The 26,848-nt window shown below is 43.7% G+C and overlaps 1 protein-coding gene across 1 annotated transcript in view; it reads left to right on the forward strand.

The window, feature by feature from the left end:
• LOC126475165 (low-density lipoprotein receptor-related protein 2) overlaps nt 1-26,848 on the forward strand; it is a 217,079-nt gene that overhangs the window by 17,745 nt on the left and 172,486 nt on the right. Inside the window, exon 2 of the mRNA XM_050102790.1 lies at nt 22,543-22,674. Within this exon, the coding sequence (XP_049958747.1) occupies nt 22,543-22,674 (132 nt within the window). The remainder of the gene's footprint in view (nt 1-22,542; nt 22,675-26,848) is intronic.

Below are 26,848 nucleotides of genomic sequence, written 5' to 3' on the forward strand. Positions count from 1 at the left end.
AGTAGCTGCACATGTTTCGCGCCCACATTTCATCTAATCGTTAGTGACCGTCTCACTAGGTGGTCGCAGATTCGAATCCTGCTTCGGGCATGGATGTATGTGATGTCCTTAGTTTAGTTAGGTTTAAGTAGTTCTAAGTTCTAGGGGACTGATGACCTCAGATGTTAAGTCCCATAGTGCTCAGAGCCATTTGAACCATTTGAACGATGGAAAGTGCCGGTGTGTTTCACGTCACGAACAAAATTAATTTTAACACGAAACTTTAAGTGCCTATTGTATGAAATATGGTACGCTAGTCTCGTGCGATGTTCGTTTTATCGAGATGTATTAACAGGGACGTTAAAACACGAAGAATAACGAGTACTCCAGGAGCAAATGAGTAGCGGTGCTGTATGGCGGTGGGAGTCAGTGCAGCCAAGGGCACTGCTCAGGGGCTGCTACAGTACGGGTGATCCTTCGTATATATTTATGTACCTGTCGATGCGTATCGGTAAAACGAATTCCACTCTAGACTAGTTTGCGACACCTCTATCGAATAAGCACGTATAATTCCGGTTTAATTATAATTTTGTTTGTAACGAGAAACAATGCGACGCTTTCCGTTGACACTGGGGGTATCCTGAAACTTGTGACAGCAGTATTTTTTTGGTCTGAGACCATTTTCTTAGGAGAGATACCTTGTGTATAAGAGGAGATAAAAGGTTTCCGTTCTAAGGGCGTACAGTCCGGAATTGGTACGCCAGTCAAGAAAAATCGTCGTGAGCGATGAGGCAGTCAAGCCACCGACGCCCCAGGTAGAAGATACCCGTTTGGTGAAACACCGTGTCGTGCCGTGTTAATGGTGGTGGTGATGTTTCGTTTGTGGGGGCGCGCAACTGCGCGGTCATCAGCGTCCGTACCAATTCCCAATCTGTACACAGTTCAATCTAGCCACTTTCAGGAATGATGATTTAAGTCGGGAATCGAACCCGGGACTCCGTGATCCAGAGGTAGCAACGCTAGCCACTAGACCGTAACTGCTTGCTGCACATCATCGTCCGACTAGAGTTGTTGACCCTTCAGGAACTTTTTTGAGTGATCAAAGGCGTGAGAATCGCATGGGGAGATATCTTCACTATAGAGCGAGTGCTCGAATTGACCCACTTGGGATGCCGTAACTTCTTTTTTTTTCTTCTTCTTCTCACCGCCTCACACCTATTATTACAGGCTTGGAATCACTCTAAATTTAACACTTTTCTTTTAAATAAATGTCCCTTTCCGCTGCTTCTTCTGCCTTTATGATGGGTACTTGTCAATATTTTTAAACTTTTCGGATATACCTTTTTGTTAATTTCTTTTCCCTGTGATAACTGAAGATCTAACTTGTCAGCCTATTGTTATTCATCCTGTATAAATGACCAAAATATATCAGTCTTCTTTCCTTGTTGTTTCTGTCGTTTTTTCTATCGTTCAAATGGCTCTGAGCACTATGGGACTCAACTGCTGTGGTCATAAGTCCCCTAGAACTTAGAACTTCTTAAACCTAACTAACCTAAGGACATCACACACATCCATGCCCGAGGCAGGATTCGAACCTGCGACCGGAGCGGTCGTGCGGTTCCAGACTGTAGCGCCGTTAACCGCTCGGCCACTTCGGCCGGCCGTTTTTCCTATATTCTGATATATTTCATAACTGCTTTTTAAGTTCCAGTCTTCTTCTCATCTTATTGGACTTAAATTTTTCTTACGAGTCTTTTCACTAATATTCTGGTTTGTTTCATGTATTGTTGCGTACAGGTTCAAATGGTTCAAATGGCTCTGAGCACTATGGGACTTAACTTCTGAGGTCATCAGTCCCCTAGAACTTAAGAACTACTTAAACCTAACTAACCTAAGGACATCACACACACAGCCGGCCGAAGTGGCCGTGCGGTTAAAGGCGCTGCAGTCTGGAACCGCAGGACCGCTACGGTCGCAGGTTCGAATCCTGCCTCGGGCATGGATGTTTGTGTTGTCCTTAGGTTAGTTAGGTTTAAGAAGTTCTAAGTTCTAGGGGACTTATGACCACAGCAGTTGAGTCCCATAGTGCTCAGAGCCATTTGAACCATTTGACATCACACACACCCATGCCCGAGGCAGGATTCGAACCTGAGACCGTAGCGGTCGCGCGGTTCCAGACTGTAGCGCCGTTAACCGCTCGGCCACTTCGGCCGGCCGTTTTTCCTATATTCTGATATATTTCATAACTGCTTTTTAAGTTCCAGTCTTCTTCTCATCTTATTGGACTTAAATTTTTCTTACGAGTCTTTTCACTAATATTCTGGTTTGTTTCATGTATTGTTGCGTACAGGTTCAAATGGTTCAAATGGCTCTGAGCACTATGGGACTTAACTTCTGAGGTCATCAGTCCCCTAGAACTTAAGAACTACTTAAACCTAACTAACCTAAGGACATCACACACACAGCCGGCCGAAGTGGCCGTGCGGTTAAAGGCGCTGCAGTCTGGAACCGCAGGACCGCTACGGTCGCAGGTTCGAATCCTGCCTCGGGCATGGATGTTTGTGTTGTCCTTAGGTTAGTTAGGTTTAACTAGTTCTAAGTTCTAGGGGACTAATGACCTCAGCAGTTGAGTCCCATAGTGCTCAGAGCCATTTGAACCATTTGACATCACACACACCCATGCCCGAGGCAGGATTCGAACCTGAGACCGTAGCGGTCGCGCGGTTCCAGACTGTAGCGCCTAGAACCGCTTGGCCACCCCGGCCGGCGTTGCGTAGAGGGATTCTGGTTTTACTATCGTGTTGTAATACACTGTCTTTGCATTTCTTGTTACGCACTTTTTACTGCACGTACTTTTTATTACTCCATATATCTTTTCCGTTACATGCATCCTTTCAATTACAGTATATATTTCTCGTCAATTATCTTGTATGCATACACTTTATGCCCTTTTCTATTTGACTAGTGTCTAATTGTAAAGCTTTTGGCGCATTTTTTATGTTAGTGATAAATTTTGTTTTCACTACAGACATTTTTAAACATGCTCCACTGACTGCTTGTTCCAAGATGCTGTCTTGTACTTCGATATCTACTGGATTTCCCTTTAACACAGCAAAACCGTCTGCAAAGAGAAGGCAGTTTAACTACACTGTTTCTTTCTTCCCAGTTCTCTTTTGAATGTTTATCGACGAGACTACAAAACACTGGAGCATGCCGGATAGTGGAGAGGTTATCACTCTCAAGGAATCACTTTAGATTTTCTGGAAATCGTCCAGATTCCAGGAACGATTCGACCTGCTCGAGAAATGGACACCCACAATGAGATCCTTCTTAAGCTGTCAGGTGCTGACAACGCTGTCTCACACGAGTGTGTGGCAACGTTAATGTTTTGGTAGCGTTAGAAATACCCTTTTGTTTCTGTCATCGGCAGTTGTATCTACTGTACTAAAGGCATGCTCTTCTTCTTTCTTCTTTAGTGTTCAACAGTGAGGCTGGTTTACAGCAGTAGGCAAATCCCCTCATCTGTCTGTCTTTTTCTTCATTTCCGCATTTGTAGCGGATCCAACATCACTCATAATCTGCTGCATGTATAACATCATCAGCCGTCCTCGATGATCGTTCTGTTATTGTTCCAATGAAGCTGTTGTGTCTTAAAATGTGTCCTACAAGTTTGTCTCTTCTTGTCTGGATGTGCCTCCTGAGAGATCTGGTTTCTTGTATCCTTCTCAGCATCTCTTCATTGGTAACTCTGTCTCTCGAGTTTATCTTCAGCATCCTTCTGTAGCACCAAATCTCCAGTGCTTCTAGCCGTCTTCTCTCTTGTTTTCCTATAGTCAAAGTTTCACACTCCAAACAAATGCTTTCATGATCTATTTTCTTACTTCTATATTGATGTTTTGATGGTGAGCAAGATGTTCGAAATTCTGAGAAAAATAGGGGTAAGTTATAGGGAGAGACGGGTGATATACAATATGTAGAAGAGCCAAGAGGCAATAATAAGAGTGGACGACCAAGAACGAAGTGCTCGGTAATCCGGGCACTTCGTTCTTGGTCGTCCACTCTTTTTAATAAACGGGTGTAAGGCAGGGATGTAGTATTTCCCTCCTACTGTTCAATCTGTACATCGAAGAAGCAATGATGGAAATAAAGGTTCAGGAGTGGAATTAAAATTCAAGGTTAAATGGTATTAATGACACGATTCGCCGATGACATTGCTATCCTGAGTGAAAGTGAAGAAGAATTACATGATCTGCTGTACGAAATGAAAAATCTAATTACAGAATATGGACTGAGAGTAAATGGAAGAAAGACGGAAGTAATGAGATGCAGCAGCAGTGAGAACGGCGCGTAACTTTACATCCGGATTGATGGTCACGAAGTAGATGAAGTTAAGGAATTCTGATACCTAGGCAGTCAAATAACCAATGACGGACGGAGCAAGTAGGACATCAAAAGCAGACTAGCAATGAAAAAAAGGGCATTCCTGGCCAAGGGAAGTCTACTAGTCTCAAATATAGGCCTTAATTTGAGGACGAAATTTCTAGGAACGTACGTCTGGAGTACAGCACTGTATGGTAGTGAAACATGGACTGCGGAGAAGATGAGACGATAGCGGAAAAAAAACGAAAAACAGCAAATGCGAAGCAGCAGGAGCTGTCACGCGCTGCCTAGATGGCCAAAACACAAGGAGCAGAAGAAGAGTTAACACCAAAGTCGATCGATCACTGTCAGTTGTTGTAGCCGAGTGGCGGCGGGAAGCGTTTGATGCCGGTGTGACCTCGAACTTGACCCGGCCGGAGCCGCTAGGCAGCCGTCAGTGACGGGCCGTGATTGTCCCCAATTGACACGGGCTCTGAAGACCCGGCACCACTCGGCCGGCTGTCGGAGTGGCCAGCAGCTTCCTGCTTACGTTTTCGCTTTCTTCCCCACGACCTGCCCCGGGCTCTTGGGTCTGCGCGCATTTCACTGCGAAGGAGCAGTAATGTTTACCATCCCGGCGAGACCATTAAAGAGGTTGAAGCAGCTCGGATGGAACACCATGAGCCGCAGCAACTTGGCCACGCATCACGAGGCACTGCCGAAAAGTTTGGAGTTTTCCCCAGGTCATTGACGCTAGGATGAGAACCATAACGCCACCAACTCTCCAATCCTTGCACGTCAGTAACATAGCCGTCCGCTCCCGGTAGCTGAGTGGTCAGCACGACAGAATGTCAATCATCTACATCTACATCTACATTTATACTCCGCAAGCCACCCAACGGTGTGTGGCGGAGGGCACTTTACGTGCCACTGTCATTACCTCCCTTTCCTGTTCCAGTCGCTTACGGTTGGCGGGATGAACGACTGTCGGAAAGCCTCCGTGCGCGCTCGAATCTCTCTAATTTTACATTCGTGATCTCCTCGGGAGGTATAAGTAGGGGGAAGCAATATATTCGATACCTCATCCAGAAACGCACCCTCTCGAAACCTGGACAGCAAGCTACACCGCGATGCAGAGCGCCTCTCTTGCAGAGTCTGCCACTCGAGTTTGCTAAACATCTCCGTAACGCTATCACGCTTACCAAATAGCCCCGTGACGAAACGCGCCGCTCTTCTTTGGATCTTCTCTATCTCCTCTGTCAACCCGACCTGGTACAGATCTCACACTGATGGGCAATACTCAAGTATAGGTCGAACGAGTGTTTTGTAAGCCACCTCCTTTGTTGATGGACTACATTTTCTAAGCACTCTCCCAATGAATCTGAACCTGGCACCTGCCTTACCAACAATTAATTTTATATGATCATTCCACTTCAAATCGTTCCGCACGCATACTCCCAGATATTTTACAGAAGTAACTGCTACCAGTGTTTGTTCCGCTATCATGTAATCATACAATAAAGGATCCTTCTTTCTATGTATTCGCAATACATTACATTTGTCTATGTTGAGGGTCAATTGCCACTCCCTGCATCAAGTGCCTATCCGCTGCAGATATTCCTGCATTTCGCTACAATTTTCTAATGCTGCAACTTCTCTGTAAACTACAGCATCATCCACGAAAAGCCGCATGGAACTTCCGACACTATCCACTAGGTCATTTATATGTATTGTGAAAAGTAATGGTCCCATAACACTCCCCTGTGGCACGCCAGAGGTTACTTTAACGTCTGTAGACGTCTCTCCATTGATAACAACATGCTGTGCTCTGTTTGCTAAAAACTCTTCAATCCAGCCACACAGCTGGTCTGATATTCCGTTGGCTCTTACTTTGTTTATCAGGCGACAGTGCGGAACTGTATCGAACGCCTTCCGTAAGTCAAGGAAAATGGCATCTACCTGGGAGCCTGTATCTAATATTTTCTGGGTCTCATGGACAAATAAAGCGAGTTGGGCCTCACACGATCGCTGTTTCCGGAATCCATGTTGATTCCTACAACAGAGTAGATTCTGGGTTTCCAGAAGTGACATGATACGCGAGCAAAAAACATGTTCTAAAGTTCTACAACAGATCGATGTCAGAGATATAGATCTATACTTTTGCACATCTGATCGACGACCCTTCTTGTCTCCTAAGGGCTTGGGTTCCATTCCCGGCAGAGTCGGAGATTTTCTCCGCTCAGGGACTGGGTGTTGTGTTGTCCTAATCATTATCATTTCACCCCCATCGACGCGCAAGTCACCGAAATGACATCAAATCGAAAGACTTGCACCCGACGAACGGTCTACCCGACGGGAGGCCCTAGTCACACGACATTTACAGCAACATAGCTAGACGTTAAAATTGCTATACCCTGAAGGCGTTCGTTGTACGTCAACATGGCATCACGCATAACACTGCAGAGCCCCGCGGAGGTAACACTGAATAAAAAGTTCTCTGGTTTCCAGCTCCGTCAAGTGATTAAAATTACACGAGCTTTCGGCGGGGTACACTTTGGCCATTGTCAAGTGTTGTGGCTGCCAGTGGGCGGGTTGGTACGCCACTTATATACACTAGCTGCCGGCTGTGACGTCACTGGTGCTCGCGGCATCGCCAAAAATGACGTACGTTGACTCGGCGTTGTTGTACCCGCTTCAACTTTAATTGTACAGCGTGATTCAAAAAGAATACCACAACTTTAGGAATTTAAAACTCTGCAACGACAAAAGGCAGAGCTAAGCACAATCTGTCGGCGAATTAAGGGAGCTATAAAGTTTCATTTAGTTGTACATTTGTTCGCTTGAGGCGCTGTTGACTAGGCGTCAGCGTTAGTTGATGCTAAGATGGCGACCGCTCAACAGAAAGCTTTTTGTGTTATTGAGTACGGCAGAAGTGAATCGACGACAGTTGTTCAGCGTGCATTTCGAACGAAGTATGGTGTTAAACCTCCTGATAGGTGGTGTATTAAACGTTGGTGTAAACAGTTTACAGAGAATGGGTGTTTGTGCAAAGGGAAAAGTTCTGGACGGCCGAGAACGAGTGATGAAAATGTAGCACGCATCCAGCAAGCATTTGTTCGCAGCCCAGGAAAATCGACTCGCAGAGCTAGCAGAGAGCTGCAAATTCCACAATCAACTGTATGGAGAGTCCTACGAAAAAGGTTAGTTATGAAACCTTATCGTCTGAAATTGGTTCAAGCACTGTCTGCAGCTGATAAGATTAAAAGAATCGATTTCTGTGATTTTATCCTTGCTCAAATGGAAACAGATGAATCTTTCGTTTCAAAGATTGTGTTTAGTGATGAAGCAACTTTCCACACTAACGGGAAAGTCAACCGTCACAATGTCTGTGTATGGGGCACTGAGAATCCGCAGGAAACAACTCAGTATGAACGTGACTCGCCTAAGGTGAACGTTTTCTGTGCCATTTCAGCCAATAAAGTTTTTGGTCCCTTTTTCTTCGAAGGTGCTACTGTAACTGGACTACAGTATCTGGAGATGTTAGAGAATTGGCTGTTCCCTCAGCTCGAACAAGAAGCACAACAATTGATATTTCAGCAGGATGGATCGCCACTACGTTGGCACTTATCTGTCCGTAACTACCTGAACGTCAACTACCCGAGGCGATGGATCGGCCGCCAGGCAGCCCGTGACAGAGCACTTCATCACTGGCCTCCAAGAAGCCCTGATCTTACCCCCTGCGATTTTTTCTTATAGGAGTATGTTAAGGATATGGTGTTTCGGCCACCTCTCCCAGCCACCATTGATGATTTGAAACGAGAAATAACAGCAGCTATCCAAACTGTTACGCCTGATATGCTACAGAGAGTGTGGAACGAGTTGGAGTATCGGGTTGATATTGCTCGAGTGTCTGGAGGGGGCCATATTGAACATCTGTGAACTTGTTTTTGAGTGAAAAAAACCTTTTTAAATATTCTTTGTAATGATGTATAACAGAAGGTTTATTATGTTTCTTTCATTAAATACACATTTTTAAAGTTGTGGTATTCCTTTTGAATCACCCTGTATATTACAGCACTGGGATGGTCACTAAGTGACCGAAAATCGATTTTGCTGACAATAAAGCGACAAAATACGGCCAATGCTGATTTTCCTTCAAATTCTATCAGTAACAGCTTGCACTGTACGTGCTTGAGCATTGTCCTGCAAAATGGTGGTCAGGTCCTGCAGAAAGTGTCATCGCTTCTGTCTCTATGCTGCTCATTTTTGCAACACAACCTACGACCGGCTTGGAGACACAAGTGATGACACTTTCAGCAGGACAATGCTCAAGCACGTACAGTGCAAGCTGTTACTGATTTGCTTGACTGATGGGGCTGCTAAGTGCTATACCACCTACTGCACTTCCCTCAGTTCAACTCGTGAGTTCAACTCGATTTCTAAACTAAAGGAAACACTTCATGGCATTCGCTTCAGATCTGCTACAAATTCGTTGGGCAATAGACCGCGCCGCTCGAACTGTCAACACAACTGGCACTGCTAAGAGTATCCTACGACTTCCACGTCGCTGGCAACGGGTTATACACTATGCTGGTAACTACTTTGAAGGTCAGTAAAACTTTGAAAAACGTATCTATTTTGTACGAGCCGTAAATAAATAGTTGCCACGATTAAAGTTCCAACCCTCGTAAAAGCAATTCAAAGGCGATCTGCTAGATTTGTTACGGGGAGGTTCGATCAACACGTAAGTATTACGGAGAGGCTTCAGGATCTCAACTATTGAGAAAATGTAGACAACCGGCATTTGCAGCTGACTGCAGTACGATTCTGCTGCCGCCAACGAAACTTTCACATAAATGTCACAAGCGACTTCTAATCAAGGTGCGAGCCTATGGGGTATCGTCTCAGTTGTGCGACTGGATTCGTGATTTCCTGTCAGGAAGGTCGCAGTTCGTAGTGATAGACGGCAAATCATCGAGTAAAACTGAAGTGATATCAGGTGTTCCCCAGGGAAGCGTCTGGGACCTCTGCTGTTCCTGATCTATATAAATGACCTGGGTGACAATCTGAGCAGTTCTCTTAGGGTGTTCGCATATGATGCTGTAATTTACCGTCTAGTAAGGTCATCCGAAGACCAGTATCAGTTGCAAAGCGATTTAGAAAAGATTGCTGTATGGTGTGGCAGGTGGCAGTTGACGCTAAATAACGAAAAGTGTGAGGTGATCCACACGAGTTCCAAAAGAAATCCGTTGGAATTCGGTTACTCGATAAATAGTACAATTCTCAAGGCTGTCAATTCAACTAAGTACCTGGGTGTTAAAATTACGAACAACTTCAGTTGGAAAGACCACACAGATAATATTGTGGGGAAGGCGAGCCAAAGGTTGCGTTTTATTGGCAGGACACTTAGAAGATGCAACAAGTCCACTAAAGAGACAGCTTACACTACACTTGTTCGTCCTCTGTTAGAATATTGCTGCGCGGTGTGGGATCCTTACCAGGTGGGATTGACGGAGGACATCGAAAGGGTGCAAAAAAGGGCAGCTTGTTTTGTATTATCACGTAATAGGGGAGAGAGTGTGGCAGATATGATACGCGAGTTGGGATGGAAGTCATTAAAGCAAAGACGTTTTTCGTCGCGGCGAGGTCTATTTACGAAATTTCTATCACCAACTTTCTCTTCCGAATGCGAAAATATTTTGTTGAGCCCAATCTACTTAGGTAGGAATGATCATCAAAATAAAATAAGAGAAATCAGAGCTCGAACAGAAAGGTTTAGGTGTTCGTTTTTCCCGCGCGCTGTTCGGGAGTGGAATGGTAGAGAGATAGTATGATTGTGGTTCGATGAACCTTCTGCCAAGCACTTAAATGTGAATTGCAGAGTAATCATGTAGATGTAGATGCAGAAGACAACATAACAGAAATTAGGACTCATAGGGAGCCTTATAGATTATCGCTTTTCCCACGCCCCATTTGCGGGTGGAACAGGAAAGGGAAAGACTGGTAATGGGGTACAAGATACCCTCCGCTATGAAACGTGCGACGGCTTGCCGAGTATGTATGTAAAAACTTTAATCAACATAGCCTGCAGACATAGAGATATTGGAATAACAGTATGGTGGCATTCGGACAAGGTGTTATGATTTAACGACTTCCATTCCGTAAGTGAATTCCTGTCGAAGAATATGTGCCAGATTACTGTTCCATTCTCGTCATTACATCGATCACGTTTGTCCCTTTACGCCAGATAGTTTCGTGTCCTCTGCTCGCCGCACGGCTGGTAGTGGTTTGGGCGGTTTGGCGCGGTGTAACGCCGTTACCGCGCTCGTAATTAGAGCGGTTGTGGTTGCCGGAGCGGCCGCCCTAATGAATGGGCGAACGCACGAGCCCAGCCAAGGGTCGAATGAAAGGCCAGCCCCCTGTTCTACACTGTTATTATTGCTCCGCCCTTTCCTCTCGGGCTCCCCCGCTCGCTGGAGAGTATTCTGGATCCCTACCGGTAATTTAGCTGCATTTACACTCCAAAAGCGAGAAGAATAGGTGGAAATTTATACTCCGGCGCTAACGGCCCCCCCCCCCCCCCCTACGAATGGAGTAGCTTTACTTGTTCGGTAATCTGAGAAGATGCACCATTTGCGGCTGCCATGAAAAAGATAGTCAGTGGCGGATACCCTGTTGGGCATCTGTTGGTATCTCCAAGTCAGGTAACAGCGCTGATTTCCGAACTGATATCACAATGATATTTTCTCCTTGTTCTGGGCTAGCAGCGGTTCAACATTCCCGGCTTCAGGCAGGACCGTTGATAATAAAGGTTGGGGCAAAACATCATTCCTAATTTAAAGTTCAAATAAAAAAACAGGTGGATCAAAATAAAGGAGCCGGCCGGTGTGGCCGAGCGGTTCTAGGCGCTCCAGTCTGGAACCGCGTGACCGCTACGGTCGCAGGTTCGAGTGCTCAGAGCCATTTGAACCATTTCGAACCAAAATAAAGGAACTGTATTGACATGAATGATATTTACGGAGTGGCAAGTTTTCTTTAAATGCTCTGCCACGGTCAAACTTTAAACACAAGAAGGGCTTCAGCCACAAAGGGTGCAGGCCGAACACAGGAAGAATGTAGGTACAGGAACCATCGCTATAACAGTTGTAAATTGTCGTAGCTGTGTTGGGAAAGTACCAGAGCTCCAAGCGCTGATAGAAAGCACTGATGATCAAATCGTTATAGGCGCTGAAATCTGGCTAAAGCCGGATATAAGAGCCGAAATTTTTACGGAGAACCTAACGGTTTTGTGTTGACTATAGCAGAGGACACATGGCAGCCCCTAGTGGTTTGCATCTCTGTTGCATTTTAATTCTATTTGACGCTGTCAGGTATGACCGCAGCTTTCGTATTTTTTGGTACGTTATGCTGTAACATTAAGTTTTAATTTTGTCCAAAGAAGGTGGCCCTTGTTACACCGAAACCTAGGTTACAAATTAATTGTGTTCGCGACTGAGGGCTGTGTTTTTCAAAATTTTGTATTATACAACAGTCGCTGATTGACAGCCATGTTAAAAACCTTAAGAACCTAACGGTGTTCCGAAAGGATAGGCTAAACACGGTTGGGGGTGGCGTGTTTGTTGCTGTCAGAAGTAGTTTAACTTGTCGCGAAATTGAAGTAGATACTTCCTATGAGTTAGTATGGGCAGAGGTCATTGTTGGCAACCGGAATAAAATAATAATTGGATCCTTTTACCGACCTCCCAATTCAGATGATACAGTTGCTGAAAGGTTCAAAGAAAACTCGAGCTTGATTTCAACCACGTACCCGACTCTTGCGATTATAGTTGGTGGTGACTTTAATTTACCCTCGATATGTTGGCGAAAATACATGTTTAATTCCGGAGGTACGCATGAAACATCATCCGAAATTGTGCTAGAAGCATTCTCTGAAAATTATTTCGAGCAGTTAGATCATGAAACGACGCGAATAGTAAACGGTTGTGAAAACACGCTTCACCTCTTAGCAACAAATAATCCTGAGTTAATAACGAGGATCAAAACGGATACCGGGTTTAGTGAACACAGGGTAGTCGTAGCGAGATTGAATATTGTAAGCCCCAAATCCTCCAAAAATAAACGAAAAATATACCTATTAAAAAAAAAGCAGATAAAAATTCACTTGACGCCTTCCTGAGAGACAATCTCCACTCCTTCCAAATTAATGATATAAGTGTAGACCAGATGTGGCTTGAATTCAGAGAAATAGTATTGGCAGCAATTGAGAGATTTATACCAAATAAATTAACAAACGACGGAGCTGATCCTCCTTGGTACATAAAACAGGTCAGAACACTGCTGCAGAAACAACGAAACAAAACATGCCAAATTTAAACAGACGCAAAATCCCCAAGATTGGCGATCATTTGCAGAAGCTCGAAGTTTAGCGCGGACTTCAATGCGAGATGCTTAGAACAGTTTCCACAACGAAACTTTGTCTCGAAACCTGGCAGAAAATCCAAAGAGACTCTGGTCGTATGTGAAGTATGTTAGCGACAAGAAACAATCAATGTCTTCTCTGTGCTATAGAAATGGAGATACTATCGAAGACAGTGCTGCCAAAGCAGAGTTACTAAGCACAGCCTTCCGAAATGCCTTCTCAAAAGAAGACGAAGCAAATATTGCAGAATTCGAATGAAGATCAGCTGCCAACATGAGTAAATATCCTCAGAGTAGTGAAGCAACGTAAATCACAATAAAAGCTTCTTCTGGTCCAGACTGTATACCAATTAGGTTCCTTTCGGAGTATGCTGATGCATTAGTTCCATACTTGACAGTCCTATACAACCGTTCCCTCGTCGAAAGATCCATACCCAAATTGGAAAGTTGCACAGGTCACACCAATATTCAAGAAAGGTAGTAGGAGTAATCCAATTAATTACAGGCCCATATCATTAACGTCGATATGCAGCAGGATTCGGGAACATATACTGTGTTCGAACATTATAAATTACCTCGAAGAAAACGGTGTACTGGCACACAGTCAACATGGGTTTAGAAAACACACTCCAGTTGATGGTTGGAGTGCTGACACATTATCTGCGTATGCAGTAATGCTGGCAACTGATGTGATATGCATGGGGAGCATATCAACCTGCACCGCATCAAAAACATCCTTAAGATGACGCACTGAACCGTTGAAACTGGTAGTCACAAAACAAAAGAAAATCATAAGGACAGCTGAAGGTGTTTTTATTTGTCACGATAGTAAACGGCCGTCGTTCCAGAGACCTCCTACTATAAGGATGGACATACAAAAGCCTGTGGTGTGTCTGATGGCTTCTAATTCTGACCACTAGTTACTATGGGGTCTACATGACACATTAGATTCTGTGTGGAGATGAAGTATGGTGACTACTCACTATAATATTATAACTAATCGAAAGCCTTTACCAAATCACAAAATATATTTTCTGTGAAGTATATGCACCATTTTCTTTCAGTTAACATGTTCCATATCATAACGTTTGTCATGAATATGATACCTATAACTAATTAAGCAACCAAGTTGCGTACGCTACGGGCCGGGCACATCCGTTGGGTGGTGTGTCAGTTGGTGTCCGACGCCATAAGCGGCGAGCAGCTGCAACAGCGCCGCGGGCGGCGGTCTACCGCATTAAACAGTAACGTGCCTGGCCGCTAATAAATTCATATCACCATTCGGCGCCAGCCGCGACGCTCGGATTTTGCGGGGGCGGACACAGCTCCCACACGGCCACACATGAATTTTGCAGACGACGCATTATGCGCGATTTGACCCGTAGCGCTGTACCTACACAGACCTATTACGTACAGCTGTGACCGACAGCATTTTAACTCGAAGCAACTAAAACCTTAAATGTGTCAGAAAGATTAACCGTTAAATTGCTACAGACGTGCTTTCTCATTCCGTGCCCAGTGCAGCTTTGTTGTCACTGTACTGCTTGCCTAATACAGGGCGACACAGAATAACGGAAATGTTTGATATGAGTAATGGCAGCAATGGGCAGATGACAGCACTGCGGATTCGTGACAGTTACGGTGTAAACAGTCCGCCATTTCGGTTATCTTCGATCAGTGGAACGAACAAAGACCTTGTAAAAAAATAACTAGACTCACTGATGGCGCTGCAGTCGAGGGATAATTTGAACCTTCGGCTGGACGCCATTATAGTGGTTTTAGTCTGATGCGTTGTGTAGTATTATTGTTTATGAAGAGCCTGATTTAACGTTGTATATTTGTTGGGGCGTACATACAGTATTTGTTACTCGTAATTCTACTGTCTGTACGTTCCAATCAAAAGAAGTACAATGGTGAAGAGTTGTGCAGCGATTAATTGTACAAATAAATTCGAGAAAGGAACGAATATTACATTTCACAGGTATGTGGATATTTTAAGTTGTTTTGTATGTCAGTGCAGTCGCTTAATAAATGTTTTTGTAACACGGTATTAGCATAATGTCTGTGCATCTATTTGCAGGTTTCCTTTCTCAAAAACGCAGCTGTTACAAAAATGGTTACACGCTGTCAGGAGGCAAGATTTCCGACCGACAGAATACTGTTTTATATGTTCTGATCATTTTGAAGAAAGTTGACTGATCGGTAGTGTTTTCATGGTCTAGGTTAGGTTGAAACTTGATAATTTGGTCGTGAGTTGCCAAAGCACTATGCCATATATAAAATCTAAAGCAAGGTAGAGTCAGAAAATATCTATTAATATAGTGGGCAAATCTTCGAGTATGTTGATGCATTTTGCTTACATCTGTCGTAAATGAACTACGAAAACTGCTAGGGGGCCAGTACATAACTTTTAGCTACGGCAGATTCCATGTAGTACGTAAGATAAATTCATAAACAGTGACTAGTTGCTGTTTGTTCATAAATTAAAAAGTATATTGTAGTAACGTATTTAAATGAGGCATTATGTTTGTGACCTAACTCAAGTGAAGGCATTTTATAACCGAAAGCGATGTATAAACATTCGAACTCCGCGCGTCAGTTTACCACTGTAATGGCCGCCGGCCAGCTATTCAATTTGTCCGCTCTTCACAGTCCACCACTCGTGCGGTTTTGGCGGCCTGGGAACGAACAACAGCGTGCGTTAGGCATAAAAATATTTTATAAAAACAATGGTAGTTTCGTAGCGGCGCAGAGGGAGTTTCGACGTTTTTATGATTTAGGATTATAACTTTGAACAGACTGGATCTGCGCTCAAGAAGAAACCAACAAAACGACCAAGAAGCGTGCGTTCTCCAGCGAACATTGGTGTTGTACGCGAGTCTGTCTTACGGAGCCCACGGTGTTCAATTCGTACGCTAGCTGGTGCAACAATTGAAGGACAACGGTTATCGGTTACTATTAGGATTCTGTCAGCAAATGATAACGAAAATAAACAATGACGATGAATTTCTAAACAAGTTGTGGCTGTCAGATGAGGCACATTTTCATCTCATAGGTTATGTGAATAAACAGAACTACCGCCACTGGGCAAATACAAACCCTAACGACGTTCATGAGCGCCCTTTACACGCTAGTAAAGTGACAGTATGGTGGGGTGTTTCATCACATGGGATTATCGGACCGTATTTTTTCACAGATGAACAGGGAAACACAATAACTGTCAGTGCCGATCGTTGCGTGGAGATGTCACGAACTTTCGTTACACCTACATTGAACAACTTCCCAAACGTTCAAGAAGCCTGGTTTCAACAGGACGGAGCGACATCACACAATGCACGGCAGTCAATGGCAATGTGCGAGAATTATTTGGCAGCCGTGTGATCTCACGATTCGGTTACATTCTATAACTCCCTAAATTGCCAGATTTATCCGTTTGTGCTTTTTCTTGTGGGGCTACCTCAAAAACAAAGTCTACACCACTCGACCAAGAACCCTGGATGTATTCGGGATGCAATTCACAATATCGCAGCTGAGATGTCCAGCGGCCAGTGAGGAATCTCAACAGCAGATTTCACAAATGATTTCGTACAGGAGGAACCATCTAAAGGATGTAATTTTTAAAAAAATGATAAATGCCATCAATTTATCGTAAATGGCAAAGTTGTAAGGTTTCAGTTACTATGAATGCAATTTGTGTCCTTCATCACTTCTAGTTTTGTTGGATTATGGAAATGTTACCGTTTTTCTGTGTACTAAGAAATACTTATCATCCGATTTTAAGAAAAATATTCTGTGAAAAAATTTTATGTTTGCACGTCTTACAGTCTGATATTTTCGCTCGATAAAGGTCTAAATTTCTTTTTGTTATTCGTCATAGTTTCTGTGCTGCATCAAATTAGGTAAAACATTGCACGAAATTTTAAAGATTTTGCAGAAGTAAACATACATTGCCTAAACTTCGCGTACGGTTGATTTTAGCTCATGCATCGCTGTGTACGAAATTTAAATAACATGTCGAAACCTTATTTAAAATTGAGAGCAGAACGATATCTCATTTCGTCCTCGAGTTATTGGATTTTATATCCACCAGACGTCACACGCGGTGCGCCCAATTCCTTGCCTGTGCATTGGGAATCATGTCGTCATGTTTCATAAATGGTTCAAGATATCGAAACGATGTTTTTTTTTTACAAATGATAGCACGCAAAGAGGCACATATGTTGTCCGATACGTACTCGAAACGTTTTTATTCACCGAGATTAGAAGTAACTCATCCGCAGCACTTGGAGCATCGACGGAACAGGACGCATAAACACGTCAGCAGCACTTAAGGGGCTCCGGAACGCCCTATACTTGCAATGTTAAAATAACACTTGTAAATTACATCTTTCCTCACAAAGTATTTGAGGTAGGAAGTTGAACTTTTTACAGATTATTTATTGGAATATGGGCTACAACTTTAGTTCAGTTATTAAAGATGATTTTTTTCAATTGCAATGAAAATTCACAACATTTTTTTGCAATTTTTTATTTATATATTCAAAAATATACAGTTTTTTGGAAAAAGGCTGTGTTAAATTATGCAGAAGGTACTGTGTAACATTTACTGAAAGTTTGAAACAAATATGTTTGGAAGATCCTTAGAAAACATGTAATTAGTATGAGAAAATAAAAGTTTTGGGAATCGAGCGACAAAGATTGGATTAACTTTTTAGTGCATTCCAGGTCCATAGGATGGATTATCTTCATCCTCTGCAAACTCCTCCTCCAGCTTCCTCTTGTTCCTCCTCCTGTTTACTCTTGCTTGTATTTCTAGACTCTTTACAGCCCTGTCTGCAGCCCGAAGGCGTTCCTTGTCTAAAGCAAGCATCGCTCGTTGTTGTGTTCGTAGATTTTGCTACCATTTTCTTCAGTTGCAGTTACTGCAACACTGTTCCAAAAGGTGGTCATTTATGAACACTTATCACATTTCAGTTGTATTTCACTAGCAAGTCCTACGTGCTTTATTATGGAGAGTTCCAGACCAACTTCACTACAATGAATACATCTTACACAGTTTGACAAAATTCCTCTGAGAACCGACATATCAAATATTTCATTCACATCCGATTCGCCCATAAAACATTCATAGTTTTCACTCATTGAACCAAGCTTCTTCTGTGAAGTATTTTCTTTCCCACTTTGACTGCTATGGGCAGGTGTACTTGAGAGGTTAGGTTCACTCACTTGGTTATCGTCTTTATTGTTTACAGTAATAACACATACCTTTGGCTTTCCAACATTTCTCCTTTTCTTAAAAGCCTTCAGAGGATTTCTAATAACTTTACTTTTACTCATTATTATACTTCAACAAAACAGAGACTCAAGAAACAGAATTAATTACGAATATTTTCGAGATAACGACAGAGGAAATAAACATGAAACAATCGACAATCACACCAGCGATATATATTGAACCATCACAGGTTAGCCACAACACATACTTTATCTCACATCACTAAAATGTACCTGATGAACACGGACGTTAATAATAACACCATTTGACAGCAGTTTAACAGCGCCACAGTGGGTCACGTCCACGTAGAACACATTTCAAAAAAAATTTAAAAATAGTTGTAATCTTCGGAATTGAATAAATTATATATATATTAAAAGGTAATAGTCTGCAGATTCAGAAAACGCAAAAAAGTAAAAATTGAACTTTTCATGATTTTGAGCCTTTCCGGAGCCCCTTAAGGAAAACCCAGAGGCCGCGTTTAAACACGTTCTCAGCACCTGGAAAGTGGTGGGTCATGGCGAGTTAACTTGTCTACAGCAGACAAATGCTTTAAAATTTTCACTCGAAACACTGAAATTCTCCGGGCTATAAAGAGACGAAGGCCTCTATGATAAACCTTTTGCATTTCTTTTATGTTTTCGTCTTCTTTAAAGGCAAAGAGAAAAGATGAAGCGGTAGCCATCATAGAGCCTATGCCTACCGTCAGGTATTTTTGATTTTCAGTTGTTAAAAACCAGAGGAGTTTTTCTAGTACCAGTTGTAGAAAGGAAGGATTCGCGCTCAGCTAGTGAACGAGGGAGAAGCACGCCATTTTTAAGCGAGTAATTGTAGACCGCCATTTTGGGGTCGTTATGAATAAGTGAGGAGTATGTATTTCATATGTGCACTGTTTAGAAAAATACAGTATTGTTTTATTAACAGAAAGGTCGTGTGAGTTGTTATTTCAAATAGTACGATAATTACAAGAACTGAAGCCTACCTGTGTGCTTTGGAAAATTACGAAGATCCGATAAGCTCAATGGGAACACTGTCAAGACTTCGAAGGTGAACACGGCGACCAAACGTAGCACTATAAGGAAGAGTAAGCACAAATCTACAGCGGAGAAAGAAACTACTTCCCCCTGCAAAATAAAATGAACTAATACGAACTTATTTCCAGGCATAGCTCAGCTTATTGTGCTTGTCATTCATGCCGAAAAATTAATCTCATTAATTCAATACATTTTAAAAATCCACGCATTTCAACATTTTATTATCATTTATTCCATTATTTTATTAAATTATACCTCCTAGAATTTCAATCTTATAATATCTAATAAAAACTGTAGAACGTCTATACAAGAAATCAAAGAGTTCTTCAAATCAAAACCTTGAACAGTATAGTTAAAACAGTGATTGAAAAATTAATAAATTAGGATCGACAAGAGAAATTAGTGTAAGTGGCTTCGGATTTCCATATATAAAAGGGGTATAAGTAACTTTATTTTTTCGACGTAATTAAAAGTTTATCTTTCTTCTCAATACTCTGTACCACAGCTGAATACAGTCAGTACGTCTAGACTCAAGGCAGGCTTTGAGTACCATCGAGATAGTCCAGTCTAATTTCAGGGGGAATTGCTGATACTGCAGGTAGTATCGCTGAGGAATTACAGCAGTGCTCACTTCTGATAGTATATAGCAGCTACAAAGATCTGCTAAGGCCTCTATTCGCATGGGAGGCGGTGCTTCTGGATGTAGCGAACCGCCCTCTGCAGGCAGTCCCGAGTGCAAATAGCCGAAAACCCACTGACTATTAAGACAATGAACACGTATACGAAAGGACGACGGTTCGAATCCCCGTCCAGCCAACCAAACTGAGCTTTTCCGTGTTTTCCATAAATTAGTCAATGCAAATGCCTGAATGATCCTTTTTTAACGACATAGTCTATTTCTTTACAAAATCCGAGCTTGTTTTCCGCCTCAAATGGCGTCGTCGACGCCCACTCCAATCTCTCCCCTTCCACTCACTGTTGCTCAGATGTCAACTGCCGCTTTTCGGCAAGTTGTTGTAGAACTATTCACTTGCGAAATGTTACCCATGGAGGGAGCAGTTGTAGCTTTCGGTTTATCACTCAGCTAGGTGTCTGCAAAGATCCCAGGAACCTCTCCAAAGAAAAAATCGTAGAGTAACCGTTCAGGGATATGAAGGCTAGAAGGTCACGCCGAAATCAGACACTCCGATGTTCAGAAAAATGATACATTTCATTTCCAGATTAATAAATTTCCCATTATTATCCTACTCACTGTCGGACCATACGAACTCCCCCTCATCGATTTGATGCATACTGGTGGGGTGTGTAAGGTACGACTAGGTCTTCAACGTACGTAAACAGGAAGATACAACTCTAAATCGTTCGCGAGAATGACGAGTTTTGAAAACTTTACGCGTGCTCATTTACTTCACACGGTCGCTAGTATTCAAGGTGTCCGTAGTCGAGCAAGTAAGCGCTCAGTTTCAGAAGCACAAGGTCTCTGAATCGAATCTCGGTGCCGGTATTTTCTTCTCTTTCTCATTCGCCGTTGGTAGCGAAAGTTCAGTAGCACCCCACTGACTATGTGAGCATCCCTTCTCCCGTGCAGCTTGGAACGCCTTTCACAAATTTCGCTGCCAACGGTGAATGAGAATGAGAAGAAAATACCGGGAGCGAGATTCGATTCACAGGCCTTATCATTATGAAACTGAGCGCTTACTTGCTCGACTGCAGACACCTTGAATACTAGCGACCATGCGAAGCATATGAGCACGCGTAAATTTTCAAAACTCGTCATTCTCGAAAACGTTTACAACAATTTAAGCACTTAAACTTACTTTACAAGCCGGCCGGGGTGGCCGAGCGGTTCTAGGCGCTTAGGTCCGGAACCGCGTGACTGCTACGGTCGCAGGTTCGAATCCTGCCTTGGGCATAGATGTGCGTGATGTCCTTAGGTTCGTTAGGTTTAAGTAGTTCTACGTTCTAGGAGACTAATGACCTCAGCTGTTAAGTCCCATAGTGCTCAGAGCCATTTGAACCGCCAGCCGGAGTTGCCGAGCGGTTCTAGGCGCTACAGTCTGGAACCGCGCGACAGCTACAGTCGCAGGTTCGTATCCTGCCTCAGCCATGGATATGTGTGATGTCCTTAGGTTAGTTAGGTTTAATTAGTTCAAAATGGTTCAAATGGCTCTGAGCACTATGGGACTTAACTACTGTGGTTATCAGTCCCCTAGAACTTAGAACTACTTAAACCTACCTAACCTAAGGACATCACACACATCCATGCCCGAGGCAGGATTCGAACCTGCGACCGTAGCAGCAGCGCGGCTCCGGACGGGAGCGCCTAGAACCGCACGGCCACCGCGGCCGGCAATTAGCTCTAAGTTCTAGGGGAGTAATGACCTCAGATGTTAAGTCCCTTAGTGCTCAGAGCCATTTGAACCATTTTTACTTTACGAATTGAATTACGGATTCAATAATTACTCCTCTGACAATCCATCCGTTATCTTCACATGCAAATGTCTCAAAACACAAGTTTCAGCTACACTTTGTCTTCAAATGGTTCAAATGGCTCTGAGCACTATGGGCCTTAACATCTGAGGTAATCAGTCCCCTAGAACTTTGAACTACTTAAACCAAACTAACATAAGGACATCACACACTTCCATGCCCGAGGCAGGATCCGAACCTGCGACCGTAGCGGTCGCGCGGTTCCAGACTGTAGCGCCTAGAACCGCTCGGTCACCTCGGCCGGCGCACTTTGCCTTCCGCAGTCTCGTATTCCTTCCTGTTTCATTTATTTCTTGGGAGGATATTCCTCCCCTCAAATTTGTCAAACTGTCGTACAGTGTGTTAACTGTAAGACGGCAGAGTTGTGAGGGGAGTGTTGGAAGAGGAGGAAGCAAGCATTGGCTGGCGAGTGGAGAGTTGCAGTGCTGGCACTACAAATTGCGCGTCATGCTTACACGAAAGTAGACGAAAGGCTTGGAAGTAAAACTCGCTTTAAATGTTGTTCGTAAACGAAACTGAAATCGTCTTGTACATCAAAATCTAGAACTAGGGAGAGGTCTGCCATCTAAAAGTTTACACACTGTACGTAATACTGGTTTCCTTCTAAGACGTAGGCCTTCCGGTAGGGGTTGTTGGCGACTCCCGAGATGGGCCATCAACTGCCTCTTCACTCATTTCGATAATGTTTAGCACAACTGCACAATAAAAACACGCAAAACAATAACGAAGCAGACGACATTGGCTACCTTGTACAACACAGTCAGCTACGTAATGTTGGCAGCAGTCGAAACTGCGTGCCTACCGAAGCCTCCCGACGTTTACCGACTTCTACCGAATCAGAACTAGGGAGAGGTCTGCCATCTAAAAGTTTACACACTGTACCTCCTACTTTGCTTCTTTCCCACGAATGAAAGTTTTTTACGGGCAGCCCGCCCAGATCCAGCGTGCCGAGCCTGCAGTGAGTTTGTGTTTGTGTTTGTGTTGCAGCGCCTCCGGACTGCGAGCCGGGCCAGCTGTCGTGCGGTCAGTACGTCTGGAACAAGACCTACTGCATCCCGCCGCACCAGCGCTGCGACATGACCATCGACTGCGTCGACGGCACCGACGAGGCCGAGTGCAGTGAGTACACCTCTACACACCTCCTACCCTAGAGGCTTTTTCCTTTTATTCGAATTCCGTAACCTTGGTAAATGTTTTTTGTTCGAGTTCCATTACTCCCGTGTATTGTTTCCATTTATTCGAGGGGCATAACACCGATGAACAACTTTTTAGTTTCAAGTTCCGGAGCCTTGTTGAAGTCTTTTCCATTGGACTTCAGTAATCACTACTAAGTATTGTCATTCGAGTTACTGTTTGTCCACGATAAGTTGACGATCCTCGCGGTGGCCATCGAGAAGGGCCTTGCCTCCGCATTAATGTTTACAAAGGGTAATTGACTATGCCTGAAAGAATTGTCAAAATGATGTTCAGTGAAGATCACTGTCACCTGTGTTTGATTCAAGATCATAATCATCATCATCATCATCGCTTGACGACTGTAAACATAAATCCATTACATTTCCAATAAAAGTAATAAACGCTCTTTGAAAAATCGAAGAGTAATTAAAAAGCAAGGCTAATTAAAAAGCAATCTCTTGGTGTCAACGAATACTTGGTAATACAATAGACAAGAGATGCGGAAAATTTGCACACGACTTCCTCAGAAAGGTTTTATTGTAAGGTTAGATCCTCTGATTTAAGTTTATTTAGTAGTGTTTCTTGATAACATCAGTATGCACTCCTCTAAAACTGTTTTATCTGTTTGTTAATTTTTGTGTTTTGTCACGATTTTTATTCGTTAATAATAATAATGCAGAAACAGTGGCGACTGCTCTGCTTTTTAAGTAAGATTGCCCTTCTGCAGCTAGTACTTGGAGCAAGTTCGTGAAATTAAGTAGCCCCAGCGACTTGAAGAAGTAAACTTTAGAAAGTTTTTGTTTCAGTGTTAACACCTCAGCAAGTGCTTACAGAAAAGTTACTTGCTAGTGCAAACAAGCCTTTCAAAGCGTAGAGTTATACTTCACGTCTATGGGCAACTAAACGTTGGCAGTGCTCAGAGACAAATGACTTTCTTTCAACTAGTGCCGATTTCCTCCGTTTCTGGCAGCACCAGCGAAATCGTCCAGTTATCGTGGACAAACAGTACATAATCTTGACCATTTTGTTATTCAAGTTACATAACAGAACGAATTTTTTATTCAAGTTCGATAACTACGATGATCATTTTTATTTGAGTTCCATAATTCAGACGCATTTATGCATTTATTTTTAAATAGTCCCATAACCTCGGTGCATTGTTTTTATTTACTCGAGTTCCAGAATCTCGACTATTATTCTTTTTTTTGGGGGGGGGGGGGGGAGGAGAATCCTCTGAAATAAGCGGCTTTTGACAATTGCGGACCCCCTGCATCCCTTCATGCTTGCTGTCCTTCCCGACGGCGATGACATTTTCTAGCAGGATAATTGTCACATGTGTCATCGTGCTATAGTGGTTTGAGCAGCATGATAGCGAACTCGCGTCGTGTCTTGGCCACCAGATTCGCCTGATCTGAGCTCGATGGAACACGCTTGGGTCTTTATCGGGCCCCCAACTTCTCGGACACACACTGCCGGCTAATAATTTATGGGAATTGGGTGACCTGTGTGTTGATATCTGGTGCAACACACGTCCGGAAATCCACCAAGGACTTGTTGGATCCATTACACACAGAATTGCTGCTATATTTGGTTCCAAAGATCGACCAACACGCTATTAAGCTTGTGGTCATAATGTTTGGGGCCAATAGTGTTCGTTTACGAGTACGAAAAAGCGCTGAGCGCAATGTCGTGTGGTAGAAAGGGTTAAGTGCGGAGAGAAAGCTGAGGTTTCCGACCGAGGCCATTCGACTTCGATATAAGTAGGTACTGACATCAGTCGTCGCGCCGAAAGTCTTCATAAGCCTCCTTTACAATGGAGTGAATGGAAGTGAACACGAGCGTTTGCATACAGTCCGCCATTGGGAAATACGGAAGCGTCCGATCCCGCCCGTCTGCTCAAACCCATGACGTCACAAATATGGCGGGAACGAGCATAAACCACGATTCCAATATGGCGCAGATAAAGTCATTACGTACACATTATGAGGACGAAAATACATCGAAAAACACACACACACATGTTCCACAAAAAGCCTAATGACACTAATGGGAAAAGCGCGGGAATTAGGGTTTTTTTGGGTGGGGACAAACTAAATATAAACAAATTTAGACACCCACCCCCATACAAAACCACGCAAAACAACGAAAAAAACCGACATCACAAAACTCCCCAAATACCACTAAACAGACTATATAGCTCAACTGCAGCTCCGGATCAAAAACATTGCCCGATACCGATACCAACATTCACAGCCACACATTGGGATCGAACACTTCCCTTGACCTGTTATCCTTATGACATCTCCACTTACAGCCGTCCCAGGTCTGAGACGCCGGAACTTACAGTAAGCCTCATTTATTCACGGCATACTGAACATTTCACAACTTCATCCAAAAATCCGAATAGCTGAAGAGATTTTATTAGAGACAACGCACTGTGCCCCATCATAGCCGACAACTGAAAACTGTGGACCCTGTCAGTCATATCCATACCTACCAAAGACATAAAAAAAGCAATTTGCCAAAATTCACACACGTCGCCACACTCGCAAACTAAACCAAAAACATCACCTAACACACCACCAGAGAGCTCCACCGATCGCATCAAAACGACACCTGCAGACACGCCACTCTCACTAACTAAATTCCGCGCCGTCGAGACGTCACACACCACAACAGGCTTACGTTACGGGTCAGAGCCGACGGGTGGGATCGGACGCTTCCGTTGACCCCGCCATTGTTTACCATCGTTCGCCTGTATCTGTGAACAAGTGTTTACATATGAGGTAACGGAAGCGAGCACGGGAGAACGAGTATATTGTGTCAAACCTAGGCTATAACCGCCAACACGGTAAGCGGGGACGAGCCCAGGTGGTGGCTGGATAGGCAACCCGCACTACAAGCTAGGGGAACTGTACCGTAGGCGGCAGCAACTAAGCTTGGAATAGGGGGAAAGTCGCACAATAATGGGGCTGGGTGCGTAGTCTGCATTGTTGTCAGATCACCTCCCCCCTCCCTCCCTCTCAATTCTAGGCCAAAATCTAAATGTATGAGAATGTAAATGTATCTAAAAAGTTGAGGGATTCATTTCAGGTGTGTGTGTGTGTGTGTGTGTGTACGACATGAGTGCAAAGACAGGTAATGTGACACAGTTCACAAAATAAATTAGAACAACTATTTTGTTCTGGTGGTAGCTATTTTTGGTTAATAAATTAGAGGGAGCTTTAGAGATCATCAGCTGTACTTGGTTCAAATGGCTCTGAGCACTATGGGACTCAACTGCTGTGGTCATAAGTCCCCTAGAACTTAGAACTACTTAAACCTAACTAACGTAAGGACATCCCACACATGCAGGATTCGAACCTGCGACCGTAGCGGTCGTGCGGTTCCAGACTGTAGCGCCTTTAACCGCTCGGCCACTCCGGCCGGCATCACCTGTACTAATAAATTCCAGAATGAAAGGTAGGAGACGAGGTACTGGTGGAAGTAAAGCTGTGAGGACGGGGCGTGGGTCGTGCTTGGGTAGCTCAGATGGTAGAGCACTTGCCCGCGAAAGGAGGGTCCCGAGTTCGAGTCTCGGTCTGGCACACAGTTTTGATCTGTCAGGAAGTTTCGTACTAATAAATTACACCCACCATCTTTGATAAATCTAGCATACAAGTAGGCTATGCCACCTTTTTCCCACCAATAGGATAACGCCTCATCTCCAATTTTTGAAAATGGTCAAATGGCTCTGAGCACAATGGGACTAAACATCTGAGGTCATCAGTCCCCTAGAACGTAGAACTACTTAAACCTAACTAAGCTAAGGACATCACAAACATCCATGCCCAAGGCAGGATTCGAACCTACTAACGTAGCGGTCGCGCGGTTCCAGACTGAAGCGCCTAGAACCGCTCGGTCAATTAGCCCGGCTCCAGTTTTTGACTTTCCCACCGGTGGTGGGGGAAAAATCTATGACAGACATTTTTTGGGGGTCATAAACTATGGTAATAAATCATAGAGGGGGCATGACAGGTCCTAAATTGTAATAACTGTGTAATTAATTAGAGAAGGCGTGAATGAAAGTGACATATACTAATAAGGGATAAATCTGGCAACCATGCAGGCTAGGTTC

This window comes from Schistocerca serialis, chromosome 4, assembly GCF_023864345.2.
Source record: "Schistocerca serialis cubense isolate TAMUIC-IGC-003099 chromosome 4, iqSchSeri2.2, whole genome shotgun sequence".
Taxonomy (NCBI): Eukaryota; Metazoa; Arthropoda; class Insecta; order Orthoptera; family Acrididae; genus Schistocerca; species Schistocerca serialis.